Source organism: Rhamphochromis longiceps, linkage group LG20 (genome assembly GCF_057381845.1).
Source record: "Rhamphochromis longiceps isolate RC_006_pf linkage group LG20, R_longiceps_female_GT1.1, whole genome shotgun sequence".
In the NCBI taxonomy this organism is placed as follows: Eukaryota; Metazoa; Chordata; class Actinopteri; order Cichliformes; family Cichlidae; genus Rhamphochromis; species Rhamphochromis longiceps.
Window position 1 is genome coordinate 22,018,083 of NC_140576.1, and position 22,215 is coordinate 22,040,297.

The following is a 22,215-nucleotide window of genomic DNA, read 5'->3' on the forward strand; positions in this document are numbered from 1 at the left end:
TCACATAGCTCTTTGTTGTTTTATCTGAAATGTTGCTGTTCTTCATTCTTCAAAACTTTCTTTAACAAAGTATTTAACGTGACTCTTTAGCAGGTAGAAATATGTTGTTAAAGTTAATTATTTAAGTAGTGAAAATTTAGAAGTTTCTCTATTCGTGCTGTGTCTTGTATTGGCTGAAGCATTGTGGATTGCATTAAAGTAAATGCATATATCAAAGCACAGACTTGTATTTATTTCTGTTCTATGCAAACAAACTTTGCTTTATCTGTGAATTGGAGCATGATTTTCTTTCTGCAAGTCCGTCCATCAGCTGGGTTGTTGAACAGGGAGCTCAGCAGCCTGCTTGTCTTTATTAGAATAAAGGATTCACCTGTCAGAAAACGGAGACATGCGGGTACATCCTGCCGGATGAGGCTTTATGATTCCCTGCTGTCACTTTAAGAAGCAGCGATGCAGCAGACGCAGTCGCCTCATTAATCTGCGGGCTTCATGGCTGCAGGATGGACCCTCATCAGCACCACCAGCATCTTTTCTTCTTGCTGCCACCGGGGACCGTTAAGTCAGGCAGAAACCGAGGCTTTTCCGCGATGCACAGCTGCCACCTGCCCAAATGGTACCGCTTCACATGCAGGTTGTTGTCGGTCTTTTGTGTCTGCAGGGAACGTTTGTTTTGAGCTTCAGAGACATGGTGATATACCCTTGTTTAGTAACCGTATCATACGGTTACTCAACATGATCGTATGTAGGACACAGCTGGGGCGAAATGTGCTTGTCAGCGGTTTCGATTAGAAGCGTTGTCTTCGGTAGAAAGTACCTGCTGGGGTGTTGGGTGTCCTATTTAGGGACTCGCTTGCAGTCAGTTGGCCATGCGAAAGTGATGAGACTTCTTTAACTGCTTATCTAACAGCGTCTTATTTTAGGCGACAGATGTTGAAAATCATGTGATTCAATACCGTAATGATGACTCAAGGACAAAGCGCACCGTCCCCATCTCTCCTTGTGATATTTATCCGGAAACATTCCCGGCATCCCCCACCTCCTGGATCCTCTGCAGAGTGCCTAAATGCTGCTTTGAGTACAGTTTTATGCACCGGCTGTTTGATGCTGCTCGCCTACACAGTGAACACCGAAACTCACACTTACGTAAGATGATTGCGTATTTCTCGCCAGCTCTTAGCACTTGTTGCGCAGACGTAGGAGAGGGAGGTGAGATTTCCCGCCTCGTCGTCCTAGAAATTAAATATAGGGCACAATGAGACTCTTCCGGCTCGCTGGGTGCGCTTTTCATTAGCGGCAGTGTTACAGGTCTGTTGTGTCTGCAGCTGCCTGAATTGCTGGTACATTTTGAGCGTGGATCAGCAGGTTTCCTTAAGCTTTACGCAGAGCTGTGAGACTTCTGAAAACAGATGAGAACATTTTGTCCTCATCTTGGATTTTTTTTTGCTGGTTGGGCTGAACAGAAATGGGCTGTAGCTACCATTAGATCACCTTGATTATACAAGTGATTTATCTGCGAAAAAACAATATTTTTACCTATGGGATAATTAAATTCAGGGAATGTATATGTATTTAGATTCTTTTTCATTATCAACATGTATCAAACTGCTTAAATTAGTAAATACTTAGCCTGATTTACAATCACAGTTAGGGAAGATGCAGTTATGAAATATCTGATAATAATAAACCGAACAAGTCTAAATTCTGAAAAAGTCAATACGCAATATTTGCTTTCAATCCAATATACACTCACCGGCTACTTTGTTAGGTAACCTGTTCATCTACTCTTGAACTCCGATATCTCATCACCAAACCACAAGCCAGGATCTCGGTGCATTTAGGAATGTAGACATGGCCAAAACAACTTACTGAAGTTTAAACTGAGCATTAGAATGAGGAGGGAAGGCAGATTTAAGTGATTTTAAACTCAAGTTGTTGGTTTCTAAAACTGAGGATCTACTGGGATTTTCCCACATGATCATCTCTATGGTTTACAGAGAATTAATGAAAAAAGAGAAAATATCCAGTGAGCAGGAGATATCTGGGTGGATATTTCTTGTTGATCAGAGGAGAATCAGATCGGAGAAGAATGGCCAGACTGCTTCAAGCTGAGAGGAAGGCAACTGTAACTCAAATAACCACTCATTATATTATAATATATACAGAAGAGCAGCTCTGAAAACACAAAATGTTGAACCTTGAAGCAGACAGGTTAGGGCAGCGGAAGACCACAGCAAGTGCCACTCCTGTCAGCCTTTTTGCTTTCTACTCTTTTGTAAAGTGTCCTTGGGTATCTTGAAAATGCTATACACATCAAAGTTCTTCTTCTTATTATTATTATTATTAGCCAAGGAGAGGTAACTGAGGCTAGTATTCACACAAACTCACTAAAATCGGATATTAGCAGATTGAAATAATTCTGTCTCGTATTAATGGTTCATGCCGGTGTATGTGCAATGATGTGGGTGATATTTTCTTGGAACACTTACTGTTGCTAACTACATCCATCCCTTTATGACCACAGTGTATTGAGTTTCTGATGGCTACTTGCTGCAGGATAGCACGCCATGTGAAATAATCTCAAACTGGTTTCTTGAACATGGCAGTGAGTTCACTGTACTCAAGTGCCCTGCACATTCATCAGATCTCAGTCCAATAGAACGCCTTTTGGATGTTAGGGTGGAACAGTAGATTCTCATCAGGAATGTCCTGCTAACAAATCTGCAGCAGCTGCATCTCCGAGAAGTGTTTCCAGCACCTTACTGAAAGATGGAAGGAAAGCAAGGAATAAGTCAGTTCTGAGGGCAAAAGGTGGGCCAGCCCAGTATTTCAGTCAGTAGTCAGGTTGTTTTGAGTTTTAATACCACGGCTGACATTAACATTTTAAACCTGCTGTTGTGAAGAAGGGATTCAAACTGATTCAAACCTTCATGTTGGAGAAGACAGGAATGAAATATATTAAATTAAATATAGAGATTAACACAGTTGAAATTACAATAGTACAAACACATGCAGGAACCATCTCTGTTCCACTATTTAAGTATTTGTGAACAGTTGATAACCTCAGTGACTGTTGACTCTGCCAGCCACCAAAAGTGAGGCTTTGTCTCTGTTTTATAGCTTTTTATAGCAGTTAATGTGAAGTTTCATCATGTTTGCCTGCAGCTCTGCAGACAGGGAGGACACAACGTAGAGAGAGGCAGCTGCGCTGATTGTAGACTTACTGTGTCGCCTTTGTGTCAGCAGAGAAAGGAGGCTTTATCTGCTGCTGCCTAGACTATTTATTTTACAAGTGTTAGCGTTAGACTTTTGTCACTGCCTTCCAGCCTAGAGCCACATAATGGCCGCACACAAGACACAGTGTTTTAGAAGCAAAACACGCTCCTTGTCAGGTTTTGGGATTCAGTTTTCTTCATGCTGGTTTTACCTGTGATATGTTTGTGTCTGTAACGGTGATTACAGCGCAGCTCTGAGGGCTCCTAGTGTCCCTCTCTAGAGAGAGCCGTGGAGACGTTGGACATTCCTTTGCACATCGATGTCTCTAACTCCGAGTCGAAAGCCCTCCTCAGGTCAGCGCAGGTACTGTTTCTTCTCATTTTTCTCTCTTTTTTTTTTTCAGCCAAATGGCAAAAAATATTACGTATTGAGTGTAGCATTAGTTCAAGCTCAGCTGTCACCCCAGCAAATCAGCACCTACCAGCTCAGCAGCTATCTTTCTACACATCAAATTGGCTCATATAGGGCATGCTATTTAAGCTGCTTCAGCCTGCTTACAGTTGCTGCATATCTGCAAGCTGCTTTGCGACCCACTTCCACCCCAGCTCTTTCTTGAATGTGCGTCTCGACTCTTGTATCTGTTGCCATTGATGTTTGCTTTTTTAAATTTTCTCCAGTTATAAATTTTTGCACATCGAAATAAAAATCCTCTTACGATTATAGTTGTGCTGATTGAAATCTGATTTTTGTCATTATTAATAATAATATTATTAAGTAATAATTTGATCTCCCAACAAGGCGCTCGGTGGGAACTAGTGGCGGCAGCGGGCGATATTCCCACAGCGACACATCAAGTACTCACACCTACCCTGGTCGAGTTAGGCCACCAGAGGGCAGTCCTACAGCCCGGACTTATCCCAGTACCCCCAGGTAACATGCAACTTACACTCCTGTAGTCTAACAGTCGGAAAATAAGACACCAAAATGTTACTAAAATTACCCCAGATCTTTTTATACTCAGTCATCTTCTCATAAAACATTCAAGTTCAATGGACTGCACACGGAATTGCCCAAAGCCATGGATGTAACTGACTGTCTGAATGTGTTAGTCTTGTGTCGGACTGGCACGCTCTTACAGGGGATTTGCCAGCTGAGACTTCAGGACCCCTCGGCTTCTGCAATAACTGTTGAACTGAATTACCAGTGCTGACACAATGTCAGCAAAAACTGGCTGATATTAATCTAGAGTAAGGGTTTATTGGAAGGTTGTTGGATTGGTTTGTGTTTTATTTTATATCACCAGATTTCTGTTTAATGCTACTATACTTTACTACTCACTGTCAGTCAGCTATCAATTTATACTCATCATATGTGATTAAATCCAACCTTTTTCATTCACGTGTGATTCAGACGTCAGGTGAAGCACACAGCTTGCAGCGACAACCATGGGATCAGGCCCCCGACCCCAGAGCAGTACCTTACACCCCTTCAACAGAAGGAGGTGTGTATACGACACCTGCGAGCCAGACTGAGGGAAAATGTGGAAAGGCTACAGCACAGGTTAGTCTTTTTCTCTATACGCCTACTTTCCTTGTTGTGGTTGCAGTTGTTGTTGTATGAATGCTATTTCATTTTCTGCACTTCCCTAGTGCTTCCCTACACTGTGTCTGTGTATGAGTGACTCTGCAAAAATAACTGCTATTCAAAAATCTTTACTTCCTCATCAGGGACTGTGAAATAGATGAGTTAAGGGCACAGCTGTACAGGATGCAGGAAGACTGGATAGAAGAGGAATGCCACCGTGTCGAGGCCCAGTTAGCCCTAAAAGAGGCCCGCAAGGAGATCCAGCATCTCCAGGAGGTGGTTGAGTCGGTAAGGTCCAACCTGGGTGTACGGCAACAAGACTCCCATGACCACAAGCCATTCTCAGGGTTGCAGGGAGGTCGGCCAGGTGGGAAGTCTCGCTCCTGTGGATGTTCCCCAGCCAGCACTTTAACCCGCAGCGCCGCCCACTCCAGACTGAGCAGCGAGGCTCTGCAGCTGGAGCGCGGCTCAAGTGCTCCCGAGCCAAGCGGAGCATCGCAAACAGCAGGACAAACTCACCTGCTCCTGGAGGCGGCCCTGCTGTCAGAGCAGCTGCCGGCACAGAGCCACATCCGAGGCCCCCCAGCTGTGCCACGCTCTTCCACCTATGAAAGGTTGTGCAGCGGTGGGGCTGTGTTGCCAATCTCACACTCCTGCCACACTCTCAGTAGCAGCTGCAGGTGCAGTGGACACACCTACCTCCCCCACCATCACTTGTTTCTGCACTTACCTCAGGAGGAGGCCCCAGTTACAGCTGCTGCAGTCCCGGTTACGGCTGCTGCAGTCCCGGTTACGGCTGCTGCAGTCTCTGCTACTGAGTCTAACCCCATTCCTGTTCCTGCAGCAGAGAAGAAACCAGAGGTCCGCTCCCAGGCCTGCAGCCCCACCATGACCTGGCTTTGTGAAGAAAGCAGTGCAGAAGGCCCAAGTGTAATTTCTTTAGTCTCAGCAGACATAACCCCATCAGAACAACAACGATTTCCATCATCTTTACCTCCTCTATCCCTTCCTCAGTATATTTACAATGCAGAGCCATCAGAACCGGACAAACCAGCGGGACCTCAGACCTGCCAGCCCCACCCTATAGCTCCACTACCAGTTAAGCAGGAAGCTACAGTAGTGGAGATAGAAGAAGACAATAAGGATGAAAATGGAGGAGCTGGTGAAGAAGGTCATTCCGCTCAGCGGTGCCACTGGAGCCGGTACTTCCTAGTAGATCTCTTGGCTTTGGCAGTGCCGGTGGTTCCAACCATGGCATGGCTATGCCGAGGAGCACCACAGGAGGTCATGCCGGTGTACCACATCGGGTCCTTGCTGAGAGGTTGCTGTGCTGTGGCTCTCCATTCACTTCGACGTCAGGGTGCAGGCAGGGGCCGCAGACCCGCCAGCATGAACGGAACAACATCAATCTGAAACTTTCAGCCACGTTTGGCATTAAGAAAAGACTCCAAACCTCTCCAGGCACAACACTGACTTTACTTTATAACATTTCAGTCTCAACCTCGCATTGGATATCAAAACTTATAAGATTTTTAGAGTCTGTGATCATGCTTTGCCTTAGAGAACAAAAGATTAGTTGTACATCAAATACTTTCCTTACTGATATAGTCTGTATTTACTGCTACTGCCTGCACTTTAAGTGGTTTTCTCTTTATTGCGGTTTGCATGTAACCCACAGTTTGTTTGGACTCTTGCTTGCATTAAAAAGCCCCTTCAGTATGAGATGCCTTCAGAGCAACAATGTACACATTATGAAAATAAGAGAAATAGTGTGTGACTGAATGCTTCTCTAATTTCTTCATCACATTTTCTAAATTGTTCACAGAGAATGTGAGAGTCACAGTCATGAAATTCCTTTGGCATCACTGATGCCTCACCAAAGCAGAAAAGTACGTTAGAGTCAGCTCTTTTGTGACGTGTTCAGAAGCAGTTAATAAACAGAGCACACAGGGTGTGGGTGCAAAAGAGAGGAAAAGCATTCGTTTTTGTATCACAAACAAGGAAAAAAGGTTTTGGACTTTCTGAGAAGCAAAGATGTGAACTGACTCTAGTGAGAGTGAAACAGACAGATGGATGATTTTTTTAAATTCCTACAACATAAGGAAAACTGTATAGTAGGGGTGGGTTTTTATAATCGATTCATCGATTAAAATCGATTCTGGCTTGGATAACGTAAAATCGATTCATTAAAATCCTGAATCGATTTTTTAATATAAATTTATTTTGCCCGAAATGCCAGAATCTCTGGTGACATCTCACAAAATTTCAAGAACCACCAAACAGCTAAGACAGTAAATGAGAGCAGGTACACGGATTCTGCACAAAGACAAAACCCGCAGATCAGAATCAGTGAGATGTCGCCTTTCTCACGCTCGGGGCTGAAAGCCGACAGCTCGCTGATTCTGATCTGTCGGCGGTCCGCGCTTTGTGTTCACGCCCTTTATGCGCCGATTCTAAAGCTGTTAGTTTGATGTCTCTCCAAACAATATTGACCGAACCAGCAGCAAAAGAAGATCCAAACTACGCTTCACATAAACATCGTCATGAATTCACTCTGACTTTTCCTGTTTTGCTTCCACCGCGATGCACAGCTCTCTCTCTCTCTCTCTCCCTCCCTCTCTCTGTCTCTCTCTGTCTGTCTGTTTTCTGCATTATTCGCTTGCTTGTTACGCACAAGTCTACTGTTGTTTACAGCGCTGTCGGCCGCTGTTTTTTTCCCTTTTACTTACTTCCGAAAAGAAAACCTAATTTCTGCTGTTCAATACTGAACAAATTTAAACTTTTTAAAATTATTCAAAATGCAAAACGCTTAGCCGTGTCTCTAATAAAACCGCTGTAACTTCAGAGGTAATGTTCATATGTTGATTAATGGTTTTCTTTCGTTTTTGATGTACTGCAGAATATTTTTATAAAATCCCAGGCCAGGAAAATCACCTTCATGTTTTTCTGTGTTTTATCTTCAGCTACTTTGACACAAAGGCATCTGCTGTGATGCTCACACCTGTGATAAAGTCTTGCGTGTGTCAGCTTCCTTTTTATTGATACAAAAATATGTAAATGTACTGATCTGAATTATAATATTTCTGACTGTCAAAATTTCCCAGATTTAAATCGAATCGAATCGTGGATCGAATCGATTCGGGACCTTGTGAATCGGAATTGAATCGATTCTAGAAATCAGTGACGATACCCAGCCCTACTGTATAGACTCCATTTCAATCCTGCTGGGACACATGAATAAGGAAGAGCATCCGTGACCAAGGATAGAGAAGCAGAAATCTGCAGCTTAATACAAGGTTATTTTACATAATGGAGATAATGTAAAGGTCTAAATTGTGAAAAATACTTTTATAAGGACAACATTTATTACATTTTGGATCTTAAAGATAACTAGCGTAGTGTGTGTGCGCGTGTGTGTGAAAGAGAGAGAGTCTGATTTGCTCCATCCTTTAACGCACACTCAGATCATTTATCTACATTGTATCTTAAGGAGATAAAGAGGGAAAGTTGGAGATTTAGTCACCGGTGATCCACACAGATGAATGGCGTGAGTCGCGAGAGCACTTTAGTGAATTTGTAAAGAGATAACAGTTTGATACAGGTATATATTTTCTGATTTTACATGAAGAAAAAAAAAAAAGAAAAGATGTCTGCACAGCTGCTAGAAAGAATTAACATAATTATTTTTGGCATCAACTGTGGCTTCTTTCACTGTACTGCAGTCAAGCCTAATGCAGTGTATCAGTGTTTGAGCATTAATATTATAATGTATCTATTTCAAGTGGCCCTTTGATGTGACTCAATTGTAATCACAAACTATGACGTGCTGTAAATGTAGTTACCGATTTCAGCCTTATTATGCAAAAAGAACAAAGGTTTGGCTTTCAGGGATCCTTCCAGTGAGGTTTTTGAGAAGTTTAATCAGAGGTTCAGCGTGAGGAAGAAGCAGACGATTTTACTGTATAATAAAGTCTGTTGCAGCAGCGCACAATGTTGTCTTCAAATTTCACGCTATTCATTTTTGTTTGACTTTTGTTCCGAAGCAACAGTATTTCCTTTATGTATTTGTATTTGCTCAGTGTCACTTCAGTCATTAGAAACAGCCAAATATTGCAAAAAATACTGTTTCCTTTGTTCTTGGAAATAAAACATGCTTCTGTTTTCTATTTTCTTTTGTTAGTGAGACATAATAATGTGAATTATTAAGGCGAGACATTACAGGCAGAAACACTTTTTGCTCCATTGCATTATCTATGCAAATGAATGCATATTAGATAATACATCAGCTCATCTGCATATTTAAATATAAAATTTCGGGAAATGTGCAATGCCAAACCTTTTTTATGTCAATAATTATTAGGGGAACTTTCATAGTAACTTACCTCTTAAGGTTTTACAAGAACATTTTTACAATGTATATCTTTAAAGGTTGCTTTGATTTTTTTTCTCACATATTCTGAGCCTGATGCATTCACCTAACAGGTGAAAAAATCCCCAATCAGTCCTGGGAGGACACAGAAATCCCTTTGTAGTTGCAGCATTAAAGGGCACCCGGCATAAAAACTGCCAAACCAAACGTGGAGCTACCTGCTGTGGCGACCCCTTGTGAATAAGGGAACAGCCCAAAGTAGCTTCTGTATTCTGAGCCTAGAAATCTCCATTTAAGTAGCACTTACATTCTTTAAAATCCCCAGCTCGATTCTGTGTTATATTATTGAAGTTTCTAAAGATTTATAAATATATCAATCTGATTCCTGAAAACATGGTGAAAAGGTCATTTTTTCTGTCTGGAGAAACAAGAAAATATATCAAAAATATGCTGTGTAAAGAATCTTTTGATTAATTTGTCAATAAAATGAAACAAGAATATTCCAACAACCACAAAAACAATGGAAACAAAAAAAATTGATGCCACATTAGAAAGAGAATGAAACTAACTCAAAGTTTGGAATACAGAAAAAACAATAATTTTATTTTTTTAAGACCATTACAAAAACCAACAAACACAAATATAGCTCTGTAAAAAGCAGCCATCAAAAACTGAGAAAAAGTGAATATTTTAATAAAACTAAGACTTAGAAAGTATTACACTCAATATTCCTTACTTAAGATTAATTGGGGGAAATAACACGGTGGTATTTTATACCCTGTTCACCTGTAGAGTCTCACCTTATTCATGCATCAGTGCAAAGCCCCAGTAACAGGCCTAGAAGCCAGTTGACAAATTAAAGAATCCTGCAGCATCCATTGAAAAGCTGAATTTAACATTTTTATACCCTACGTGGTTGCATCAGAGAATGCACATTTTCCCTAACAACTGCTGGTTGCCAGGGTCACTGGGCCTGTTTGACTGTGGCTTAAAATGACAAAAAAAGGGCTATGAAGTGACACAGAATAACTCTGAGGAGAAATAAACATCATTTTACTTAAAAATCACTCTTTAATGTATTCGAATAAGCCATTCCTAGAGGAAAATTTTTCCCCTTTAGCTGCGGATATTAAAGCAAGCAGGTATATTTGGCTCATAAATTAAGACCATCTTCCAGGTCCTCTAACGCTCTTCAGGAAAACGTTTGATTTTTGATCCCCTGATTATGACATGCTCTGGGCATTTTTGTATTTTAGAGTACATAACAAAAGTAATTCATAAAAATATTGTGTCAAACAATTTATTCTTATTTTGAATCAAGACAATTCATTACCCGCAATCAATACGATTTTATTGTAAAGGCCACAAAGCCACAGGAATGAGACTCATTCAGTATTTATGACACTTAAAACATGGTCCTGGTGGCAGACGCATTTAGTCAGTCAAACAGCGGCAATAAAGTCAATTTGAAGTCAAAAAAAATAATATGACCATAAAAATACAAAGCAGTATATGACAAAATACATGTGATAAGATGGCCTATGACTTATTACTGTCTGGAATCTAAAGTATAATATAAGGGATAACATTTTAAAGCAAGTGACAAAACAGAACTTGTATATAAATGTAAAGGAGAGTGAAATAGTGTAACAACAGACATAGGTCCTATGCAGGAATCAAGAGCAGGAATCATCTGTTAACCTTTTTCCTCCATGTTCCCGAGATAGGAGTCAACCTGCAGTGAGGGGGAAGAGGAAAAAAAAAAGCTCAGAGCTGTGATTAAGGAGAGGAAGAGTGGATTACTGACACTAAAGCTTGTTATATCCATACTATTTAATCTCTGGACATAAGCAATAAAAGATAACTGTATAGTCACTGTAAGCATGTGGGGAGCGATAGTAATGTGTTTCCCTAATTGCGCCGGGTGTTACAAATCTAATCATGTTGAATATTCACATTATTAAACACGTCTCACCCTGAAAATCTGAGTGGAATTAAAGTTGAGTGCACAAGTTTCAGGCCTCCAGACCAATCAGCTCCACATCAAAGGTGAGAGTGGCATTTGGTGGGATGATCCCTGGGTGACCTTTGCTGCCGTAGGCGTAGTCTGGTGAGCAAATAAGCTTTGCCCGCTGACCCACACTCATCTGTGGAGAAGATGGAAATCAAACACTACTGCTGCAATCGAACTAAGTAATAGATTTATTTAAAGGCCTCTTAATAGTACAGGCTCTGTTTATCTTAAACTAATGCAGTTAAATGCAACGGCAATCCAATAAACTCGTCTTCATAATGTTAGTCTGTGGTGATGCTGAACTGCATTTTTCAAAGGCATTATTAGTAAGGATGGGCAAGCGCGCGGGAAGAAACAAAACTGAATTATGTAACCATGTGTGCCTGGAGTTAATTCTTTCAGATTTAACAGCAGCTGGGAGGATGTTGTGCTTTACTACTGCCAGAAGGTGGCAGTAACGAGCCGTTTTCCAACCACCATTGAAAAACAAAATTAGACAAAGAACACTTATGGGAGCGACATTTAAGACGCTGAGAGTAGATGGCGCACAAACAGGAGTAACCTGCAAATCCACAGATTAGCAAAGCTTTAAATAAGCCATGTTTAGCCCTTCTTTGAGTAAGGAAATGAAAACAAGGCTCAGCGTTAGCTTGGCCAGGGAAAGCTAGCATGTCACAATCATAAGAGAGCAGTTTAATGGTAGTGTGCAGTGATCATGTTTCCTCTTATTTTCTGTCAGATATGTACAGTTACAGCGGTGGATAATGTTTATTATGAGGTCAGCGCACAAACAAACAATGTGAGGCAAAAGCTCCGGCACAGTATAATCACAGTAGCATGTTTAAATAAATAAATAAATAATTTAATTAATTAAATTACAAAGATCTATTTCACTTCATGTTTCTGAGATGATTGCACCTCACATTATGAAAATCACTGCTTTAAAGTGAGAGGACATAAAACAGCTTGTTTCAGATGGAGGATGAAATGAGTGGCTGCACCAAGGGTCAGTATATGATAAACAAGGGTTATCTTGAATGGAGAATCTGCAGTAACAGAGTTAACAGAGATAATTTTTATATGATATAAAATTTGTCATATACCTATATCATTGCTATAGTAACACCATGCGTTTATGGGCATGTCTGGGAGTAGGCATGGGTACCGGTATCCGGTGCCATGATGGCACTGGTTGTGACATAAACGGTAGTAACCAGACCGAAAAGCAGTGCACATTTCGGTGCTTTATTTCGGTGCTTTTTTTTCCTGAGATGTCATACACTTTGAATTCTAGCCAATCATTTTACGTTTCCGAGGATAGTAGGCGGGTCCAGGTACGTACGTTCTTTTAGAGCAGAGCTACAGATTAAAAATGCCCAAGGCGAAGCGGTCAAAAGTCTGGCTGTACTTCACAGCAAACTATGCAAACTCAGCAGCCTGCAGCAAGTGCTTTAAGCTGATACTGTGATACTGTGAAAGGAGGTAACACCTCAAACCCGATGAAACACCTGGCGACGCATAGCGTTGTTTTTTTTTAAAGCCGAAAAATGCGCCGTATTTGATAGCTTGCTGCGAGACCTCACACCGAGCACATCTACTGCGGGTGGGTTGCCTGTTATCGGACCCGGAGTTAGCAACATCCCCCAAAAACCCGAAGAGTAGAGTCCTGGCCCCTAGCCCTGTCAGTGTAGCAGAAATGATGACGGATGATGATGGCAGCAGCAGCCGTTCTTCTCTGCGTCAGTAGCTTAATGTTGTTCGTGTGTAATTTACGTTGAGTAGGCTAACCACGTTATTACATTAATGCATGTAAGGTGAACTAGCAAACACCGTTGTAGTTACATGCAGCTGTCTTCTTGTTTGATGGCAGATACTCCCTTCACCCTGGCCAAAAAGGCTAAAATGACCAAAGAAAAAGTGGAAAACAGTTAAACATGAGAGGTTTTTGGACAAAGTTTGTGTTTTTTCCATTGTTTAAGCACTGCTTCCAGCCAAGAGTGATACCATATATGCCCTATAGCTGCAGAAAAGGCTAACATTGTTATCTTTTTTAAAAAAACAAACAAAAAAACAGCTGAACATGAGAGGTTTTTGGACCAATTTTGTGTTCTCCATTCTTTAAGCACCGGTTTGAGCACCGTTTAAGCACCGGCACCGTTTCAAAAGTATCGGTTTGGCACCGGTATCGGATAAAACCTAAACGATAAGCATCCCTATCTGGGAGCGACAGCCATGGGTCATCCTCCAATAACGATTTAGCACCTAAAAACTTTAATAACCTCCAACAGAACACAGTGTTTTACAAAATATGCAAGAAAACTATTCATGCTGCGGGTGAAAACAACAAACTTGTTTCACCACTTGTGGCAAAAACAGACAACCAAGTGCAACCAGGCTACAAAGAAGCAGATACTAACATCTCATGATGTGCAACCCAAATGTCCACAGATCACTTCAACAAGCATCGCTGGCTAGCCTCACACCACATGACTGGAAGCACAAGCAGTGGATAGAAATTACTGACATGGTTACGTGGTGGAAAACCAGGACTTTAAGCAGAAGGATAAAAAGCTTGACCAAAGACACAACATCCTGTGCAGCTTCAGAGCAGTTATGAGACTGAGTTAATTCAGTTATTGTTAAACTAAAATACTGAGCAGTTCTTTTATACTTTTACTTAAATTTTCTAGGGAAGAACAAGTGCCTAGGCTACTTTTGTGCTTGCATTTGATTTATGCTGTGTCACTGGACATAATGCTGCTGCTGCTGGCAACTTGTTTCAGTACATTCACACTTGAAATTAGGAAGTGTGCCATCAACGACAGTAACTTACTAGAGAAGAAACATAGAAAATTCACTTCATTTACTTTCACTTATAAAAACTGCTGCCTGCAAGCATCACTGAAACATTTTTCCAGCATCGCAGTTCTTGTTATTGCAATTTTTTGTGAAAAACTGTAATATAATTTTAAGGCTATATCACCCACCCCTTGTAATCCTATAATAGCTACTTTAGTAGAACCCATGAATAAAAATATAGAGACTAAATTGGGCATAATAGGTCTTTTGTTCACCCATCTGATCGTGCAAAATCCCCAAAAATCTTACATGGTTCAATAAAACACAAGTGGGAAACAACAGAACAAACATCACAGCATTATATCATTAAATATAAATCATTTCTAACAGTAATAATTGCAAAATTACACTGGGTTAATGGTGGCAAAGTATCATAACAGCGTGTTAACAGCTGGAACAGGCTCTGTGCCACTTAAAGCAACAGGAAAGGCAGATAGAGGATGAAGAAAAGAGAGCAGAGATGCTCCAGCATCACTTGAAACCACTAAAAGAGCTGTGAGTGCTATTTGGATGCATTTAGTTCTAATAAAAGAGGCTAAAAAAGGCCCACTTATGCAAAAATAATACCATCAATCTGGAGTAACACAAATTTATTTCCATACTCGTCACTACTGACAGATGTTACAGCTGAGATTGGGCTAAATACCTCCCAATATAAGCAACGCAGTTAAACGTAACTATAAAAGCATTTCATGCCCCCCAAGAGAGAAAGATCACAATCGTTACTTTTAGCCGTTGTAAGGAAAACATAGCTAGTTAAGTAATACCTGCATAAAGGTATTCATTGCGAAAATCTTGCTCACCTGGGCTACTCCTTCTTCCCATCCCCGAATCACCTCCTGGTGTCCGATCTTAAATTTGAACGGCTTGCCCCGGGACCTCGAAGAGTCAAACACTTTACCGTCTGCCAGTGTGCCTGGAGATGAAATAAGAGTCCGAAGGCTGGTTAGACGTGTCTGAATATCTAACTCGACACAGAGCTCGGCTTGTTGATAACTAATCCCACTTTTCTGCACCCTTCTCCAACATGAGCTAACTGTTTAGCCGTGATGCTAGCGTTAGCATAACGGGTTCCCGGATAGTTTACGTTAGGAGGCTTCAGCTCAACGAACTTAACTACTCTTCGTTCCCTCAATTAAAGACAATTCTGGCCGGTTTAAAAGACCGGGGGTATAATAAAAGTATGCGAGCATCAGAATAGCTGATGATAGCCCAACAGTCAAAATAGTCAGTCTGTTAACAGAAGCTAGCTACAATGCTAACCAGCAGAAGAAGCAATGGACACTCGGGTACTGTTAGATGAAACTAACTTGGCTCACAATTCACCCAATCAGACACCTTTCACCCAGGTAGGGGCTAGAGGAAACATTCAAAACGTTAAAGAGCATCCAAATCTCGGAGCTCCAGCCTCCGCACTCACCAACATAGTGCACCACGACGCGCTGCCCCTTCTTCGGAAAAGTCCGCCCTGGAAACAGGAAAACAGAGAGAAAAGTGGCAGAATAATGAAGCGAACACTCTCGGGATAAAAACAATATTAGGCTGTTTAACAAGTCACATAATTCTCACCGTCACCCGGAGTTATAGTCTGAATTTCTACTCCCATTTTCGCTCCGCTGTATCCTTCTTCTGGACCACCCTACAATGCGAGCGGAAGCTGGAGACATGGGCGGCCTCCTGACGAGCGAGTGGGCACGGATGGAGGAAAAATCCACCAATGAAGCAATATTATAACAATTTTATAAGAATATCCAACTTGGAAACAAGGCCCAAGTAAGCGTTTTACGTTTTACGATTGCGTGTGTACTAAGACGAGCATTTAAGTCAGATGATTGGTCATCATCCATATATATATATATATATATATATATATATATATATATATATATATATATATATATATATATATATATATATATATATATATATATATATATGTGTGTTGGGGGGGTTTTTTTGGGGGGGGGCTCTGCATGATTTAAGTTTTAAGGTCTTACCCCCGGGACATATCCCAATTAGGAAAGGTCTCATTTGAGATGACCATGCGGGATTTGGATTATTAAAAAATCAATCTAAAGTAGTATTAGGTTATCTTGGAGGGGTCATGTTACTTGAACACTTTTCAGTATAAATGTATAGGCTCGTGCAGAGATCAGATCTTGGAGGAAATGCGTTGCAAGAACTGACACAGTGAAAAATCAAATCACTTTTAAGAGTGGATTCTTTGCATTTCAGGCCCCTTCGTGCATTGTATTTTATAACAGCTAATCAAAACTCAGATGAAATTAATCAGACATATTGCAGTTGAAACTTGCATACCTCTACATTTTCTACAATAAGGGAACTGATACTGGCACTGGTATCAAAAACTCTTGTTAATATCCACCCATCTAAGTAACTGCTGTCACTTATTGCAACTCTGAACCTTTTTTTTCAGCTTTTACATCTATTTCACATCTATTTTATATCTATTGTGTTCCTACAAATTTGGAAACGATTATCATACACAGAGCAGCAAAGTCAAAAACAACTAGGTTCAGTATTGAAACTGTAAATCTGTGGTTGGGATAGGTGTTTACAGCCTGCATGACACTGTTTGTAATCTGGAACATTGTTAAAAACTTGAATGACTGTTTCATTTCCCATGTTCCGCACCCCACCTGACTTCTTTGTTGTTTCTTTATCGTGATGGGATGAGCTACAGAATGCCTGCACATATGCACCATGTTTCGCAACAAAGTGAACGCAACACTGTTACATGTTCAACACATGAACCTACTGACATTAGCACCGTAACATCCTGTTATTTCAGATGAGGATGGAAAATGAATTGATGTGACTTTTATTTGTGATGGCTGAGGATTTGCAGTATTGTTTTGTTTTTGTTTTTTACTATATGGAAGCAAAAGAACTGGTTCTCCAGGCTCTCCAGGCTCTCCAGGCTGCCATGTCACTCATTTTCAATCCAGTCCTGAGCATTTTTTGTTTGTTTGTTTTGTTTTGTTTTGTTAAGCCTATTAACACTGACCTATGAATCATATAAGCATAAAAATACACCTAAGTCAAGGGATGAAACAGTCTTTTGTCTACACATAACAGGCAACATTAAATTGTATATTTAGGGACTTTGTTACTAGCAATCTGTTGCAAAAACACATAATTACTAGTTATTTCCTCAGTTAAATGTATGAAAAATGCCAACGATAACACAGTTTGACAGGTATAAAATAATTTTTTTGCACCACTAAAGTGATTCCCAAAGCGTTATTAGCCAAAATCTTGGCATATCTGGACAACATGTACAGTGTCCTCAAAGTGGAGGATAAATAAAGAAGTGTCAGGTCTAAGAAACTATCCACAACAGATGAACAGTATCTGAAAGTCATGTTTCTAGAGAAAAACCTCCTCGCAACTGCTTTGATCACTAGCAGATTGCTGTGGTCAGCCACAGTTTGCATAGAACACTCTGGCTTGACTGCAAACACTCGTCAAATTTAATAAATGATGGCACAAATAAGTGATTATGGACATAATGTATTTATATGAAATTCAGGAACAGGAAATCTGCTGACCTTGGTCCAACTTAAAGAACAGACACTGACAACATGAGTATACTATCACAACTTTACAGATTTATATTATGACCTGTAGAAATTTTTTTATTTAGTTTTAAATTGTGAACTGTTGTCTATTACTGCACTGTTTTTTTTTATTGCGCTTCATAAAGTGTTGAAAACTGTGTATAAGACATAAAAAAGCTCTAACTCTCACCTTCTCTCTGCTCATCACAGCAGTGTCCTGCAGGATATTTCACATACATTACAGCTTAACACTATATATACTTTGAATTCAATTAACCAAGTGTCATGCTTCTTATATACATCACATCACAGTTGCTGAAAGAACTTCCTCTAAGGTTATACCTGTGCATCCTTGCACGTCCGCTGACCCTTTTCTATTCTCGTACTCTCTACTGAATATTTATTTTTGGAGATGAGAAATCTTTCATGATGCTTCACTGAGAATGACTTTTAGGTCACAGGCAGGAGGACAGAGGGGAGATGAAATGAGGTGGCACAAAGTAGAAAATTAAAGAAACCTATATATGACCTTTGCCTGTACTTTTCCTTTACGTAAGTTATGTGTAATCATTTTTAGCTCTATATAATATTTTAATATTTTTTGTGTTTACACTCACTCTTTCAAATAGATGCAAGTAAAACACAGCAGAAAATAAATAAAATCAAAGACTAGCGGTCCTTTTGCTCTATTTTCACCTATAAAGCAGGAGTAGGGCAGGCGGAGGTTTACCCTGGTGCAGGTGTGCCGCGGCGGTCAGTGGAAGAATCCGCGAGTTTCTCTGTGAATTTCCCATTACGTCTTTGCGCACTCGGTGCTTGCTTGGAAGTTTAGGGTTTTTTTCGCTGTAAAAAGAAGTTTTCTTCCCACGCACACCGGACGCTAATGTTTTTGACACTTTTTATGGAATCAAACTTAAAGTAAGGTCAGTACTTCCATGCTTTAAACGCTGCACGCTCATACTCTCTCCCGCACTCGATATAATATCCACTGTTGATCTGCAGACAGCTGTTGTCACAAACGTAGCACTTGCTTATGTCACTGTCATGAGACATTCTCGCAAAAAAAAATCACGGTTTTAGTAACGCTGTAACGCAGCGTTCCTACAGGAAAGTAACGGTAATCTAATTACCGTTTTTGCAATAGTAATCCCTTACTTTACTCGTTACTTGAAAAAAGTAATCGGATTACAGTAACGTGTTACTGCCCATCTCTGGTTAGGCGTGATGGCACCATAACACTAATGCCATAACCTGATTTGTGTGACACATTTCTGCTAAAGAACATCTGCTGCCTAACTGAGACTAACTATTGTCTCACAATAGTTGAAATGTGCAATTCCCTGGTATTCCTATTCCTATTTATCGCTATTATATACTCTGTGTTTATATGTGTCTCTGTATTTATATATGTGTATATGTGTATATATGGTATATTTCTATTTCTGCTTACATTCTTTTGCAGCTTCTGTTGGTGCTGTGCTACTGGAAACAGAATTTCCAGGAGGAACCGAACCGAGGGATTAATAAAGCTTTATCTAATCTAATCTAACCTAATGCTATTTGTCTATGCTAAATATAATGCTAAAACAGGTCAGATTGATACCCTAACATAAAGACATGACCTGTTAAAACAATTTTTCCACTCAGTGTGTGCAAAGAGTTTGCAGGGACTAAGCTTGTGTTCTGCAAAGATTTCTTGGCTGGGTCTTCTGTAACTCTCTATTAGTTTCTTAGCTATGCATTTTCTAGATTATGCCGATCCAATGATATGCTAAGATAAGTGAACCAACTCCCTGCTGAAGCATCAAATTACAAAGTACAGACATGAAGGCTGTATCATGTTTAAAACAGGCTAAAACAGTTGCTGTGGGATGTACTCCTCAAACCCATGACACCTTGGCTCTCACATGCGACCTGTTAGAGGCAGACTCGCAATGATTCTCAGGAACATTTATGCCCAGTTTGGCCCATCCTGAGCACTGGTGAGGGCTTTGTTCATGACATCGAGGACTTACAATTAACCGATCTGCTTTATGCCTGCTGCCATTTCCAAAAGATCTGTTGGAAACATTTGAACAAACAGACTTGACTGAATTTTTTTTCTCCTGACTGTAACAGTGTGGTAAGTTCTCAAATTTTAATGTGTTTGAGTCATAATGTGATGTTGATGTGACTCCAGCGTGGGCCTGCTGCAGGATTGTTGGCAGCTCTGTGTTTTCTCTTCGCTCTGAAGATGATGATGTAACTTCTGAGCTGGATAAAGAATAAAAAATACAAAATAAATAATAAATGTATTATCATTAATATCCATCTTTCATTTTAAAAGTGGTATGTTTAAGTCCTGCAAGGACTATTGTAAGGCTATCTGTTAAAGCATGTAGCAAATGATTCTATTCTGCTGCAGAGAATGATCTCCTTTGATTTACTTTTGCTCACTATGTTGAAGGTTTATGGAAAACTTTTTTGGAACAATGACATCTGGGCATACTCATGGAAAAAGAGCTGGAAGTAAATATGGAATAATGACTCCAGCAAGATGCCCATACACTTTAGAGGTGCTGTTGGGCACGCTTGGGTCAGATTACTTTGTGTTCCGTGGCTACTTTGTAACCAGTTAATGAACACAAGTTGCCTGACATTTTAATGAGCGATGTAATCCCTGGCGTTACAAAAACCATTTAAACAAATCTGATAAATAAAGATAATAATACCACACCTTATACTGCAGATGGGTGAACAAAATGTGTTCTTACAATGTAATCACATAATCTCCAACAATTTAACTAAAATCTCATTTCACATCTTTCTAAATGTAATCCCGTTCAACTGTTTGTTAACACAACTCAACTCACATGGCAGATTTCTGTTGTTATTCATTCTAGTATGTTGTTGGCCACCTTTTTTCACTATTTTGTAGCTCAAGTTTTAAGCTTTAATCCACAAACAAAACCAGACCTTCACTCTTATTCTTTTATGTTCAAAATCCATATTGATCCAAGTCTGTGTGACAATGCTATTTACATTCAAAGAGTTTATAAATTTGCTTACACATTCTTTGATATTGTAGATGCTGACATATTGAGCAGCTGAAGTGAATAACTGAGAATTTACAATCTGTCTTGATAGTTTACTGAACTCTTCATCCATATAATAATAGCAAGCATGATGACGCTGTTAAAAAGATCATTTGGGGGTCAGTTGTATGTTTATAAATTTTACATTTATTGTGCAAAAATATTTAGCTTTACTATTACTAAAGACTACTTAAAGAAATAATGAGAAAAGGTTCAGGCCATCTTGACAAAGGTGGTCATACCAAGCATAGTCTTTTGAGCTTGTTAGAGTTGTACAAATACCATATTGTACTTGCACACATTTCAATAATTCACTCTAGCTATTTCCAGTTCTCTAAGCAACATATAGAGAGTTCAACAATCCCTTGAATTAAATATTGAATTTGCCTGTCCTTCTGGCCAATCCATATGGGCAGAGTCTCAATGCTTTATATTAAAATGAACTCTCTTTAGTGATTTCACTCAACAAAGTCAGTTTATTGCGTTATACTTTTTAAAATTACAATTATCCTTTGAGATTTTATCTTTTTGTGTTTTTCATAAATCCCAAACTTTTTGTTTGTTTGAAGCTTAGCATATCAGTTTCCCTGTTTCTGGTCTTTGTGCTATTCTGAGCACAGCGACTCCCTCTGTACCATCTCGTGCTCAGAGAGTAACCTGTTAAAAATCTTCTCAAGAAACTCTTTGGAAAATAACTTAACTTATAACTTATTAACACCAAGACTTGACTTGATCTTAAATCTGTGAGTGTGAACTTGCTGTGAACATGCTATAACAGACAACTATGAACTCAGTATTTAAGGTTTTACCTCAACCTTAATGGCTAAAAGTCTATTTTTCTCTCTTTTCTTTTTGATATCTCTTTTGCAGCTAAATTATTTCACGTTTCTAACTTTTTGCTGGGATTTCATTTTTTACCTTTAATTTTTTTAATGTATTTGTTCATTATATTGTACATGAAGTGGCTGAAAATTATTTACATCTAAATATGTATATATGTAATGAGGTTGATCATGTGTCTGGCTAAACATTTATGATTTTATCAGCTATGTTGGGTATCTAAGTTGATTGTTCTACTTGTCAAATATACGTCAAAAATAATATTGCCTGATGAAGAAAAAAGGGATCTTTCCAAGTTAAACTGTGTGGGAGTCTGTTTGCAATGCTGGATCTGTTTGTCCTTCTCCTACGCATCTGTCTTACAAAATAGATGTGCGAAGAGTCTTTTTTTCCTGAGATTTCTGCCATGAAATCAGTTAAGATGTTGTGATACAATGAGCTGAAACTAAAGCTTCAAAGGTTCATCAAAATGAGCAACTGTGAACTGTATATAAAAGCCAATGAAGAAGTGCCTTAAGCATATGCAGTTGTATGGTGTGGTGTTGCTTGTTTCTTAAACAGTCACTCTTCACATCTGGTTTAAAAAACACCAAAAAAAACCCCACAAAACTAAACAGTGGTGGACTTCACAAACCAGCAGTTGATATCTCAGTGGTTTGGTCCATCTTGTATAACAAATTC

General features: G+C 39.7%; 2 protein-coding genes across 3 annotated transcripts; one reads left to right on the forward strand and one right to left on the reverse strand.

Moving 5' to 3' along the window:
• The first annotated feature begins 303 nt into the window (after positions 1-303).
• On the forward strand, positions 304-6,733 carry snpha (syntaphilin a). 2 transcript variants are annotated; one of them, XM_085394490.1, is made up of 4 exons: positions 304-631; positions 4,012-4,143; positions 4,624-4,773; positions 4,941-6,733. In XM_085394490.1, the coding sequence occupies exons 1-4, from the start codon at positions 501-503 to the stop codon at positions 6,208-6,210; spliced, it is 1,683 nt and encodes a 560-aa protein (XP_085250616.1). In that variant the 5' UTR covers positions 304-500; the 3' UTR covers positions 6,211-6,733. The 2 variants fall into 2 exon arrangements, with proteins under 2 accessions (XP_085250616.1, XP_085250617.1); XM_085394491.1 differs by lacking the exon at positions 304-631 and adding an exon at positions 3,461-3,576.
• A 3,008-nt stretch (positions 6,734-9,741) lies between these two features.
• fkbp1aa (FKBP prolyl isomerase 1Aa) lies at positions 9,742-15,718 on the reverse strand. Its single transcript, XM_085394137.1, has 5 exons — positions 15,609-15,718; positions 15,460-15,507; positions 14,843-14,955; positions 11,142-11,313; positions 9,742-10,901 (listed from the first exon to the last, which is right to left on the reverse strand). The coding sequence occupies exons 1-4, from the start codon at positions 15,643-15,645 to the stop codon at positions 11,182-11,184; spliced, it is 330 nt and encodes a 109-aa protein (XP_085250263.1). The 5' UTR covers positions 15,646-15,718; the 3' UTR covers positions 9,742-10,901; positions 11,142-11,181.
• Between the last annotated feature and the right edge of the window lie 6,497 nt (positions 15,719-22,215).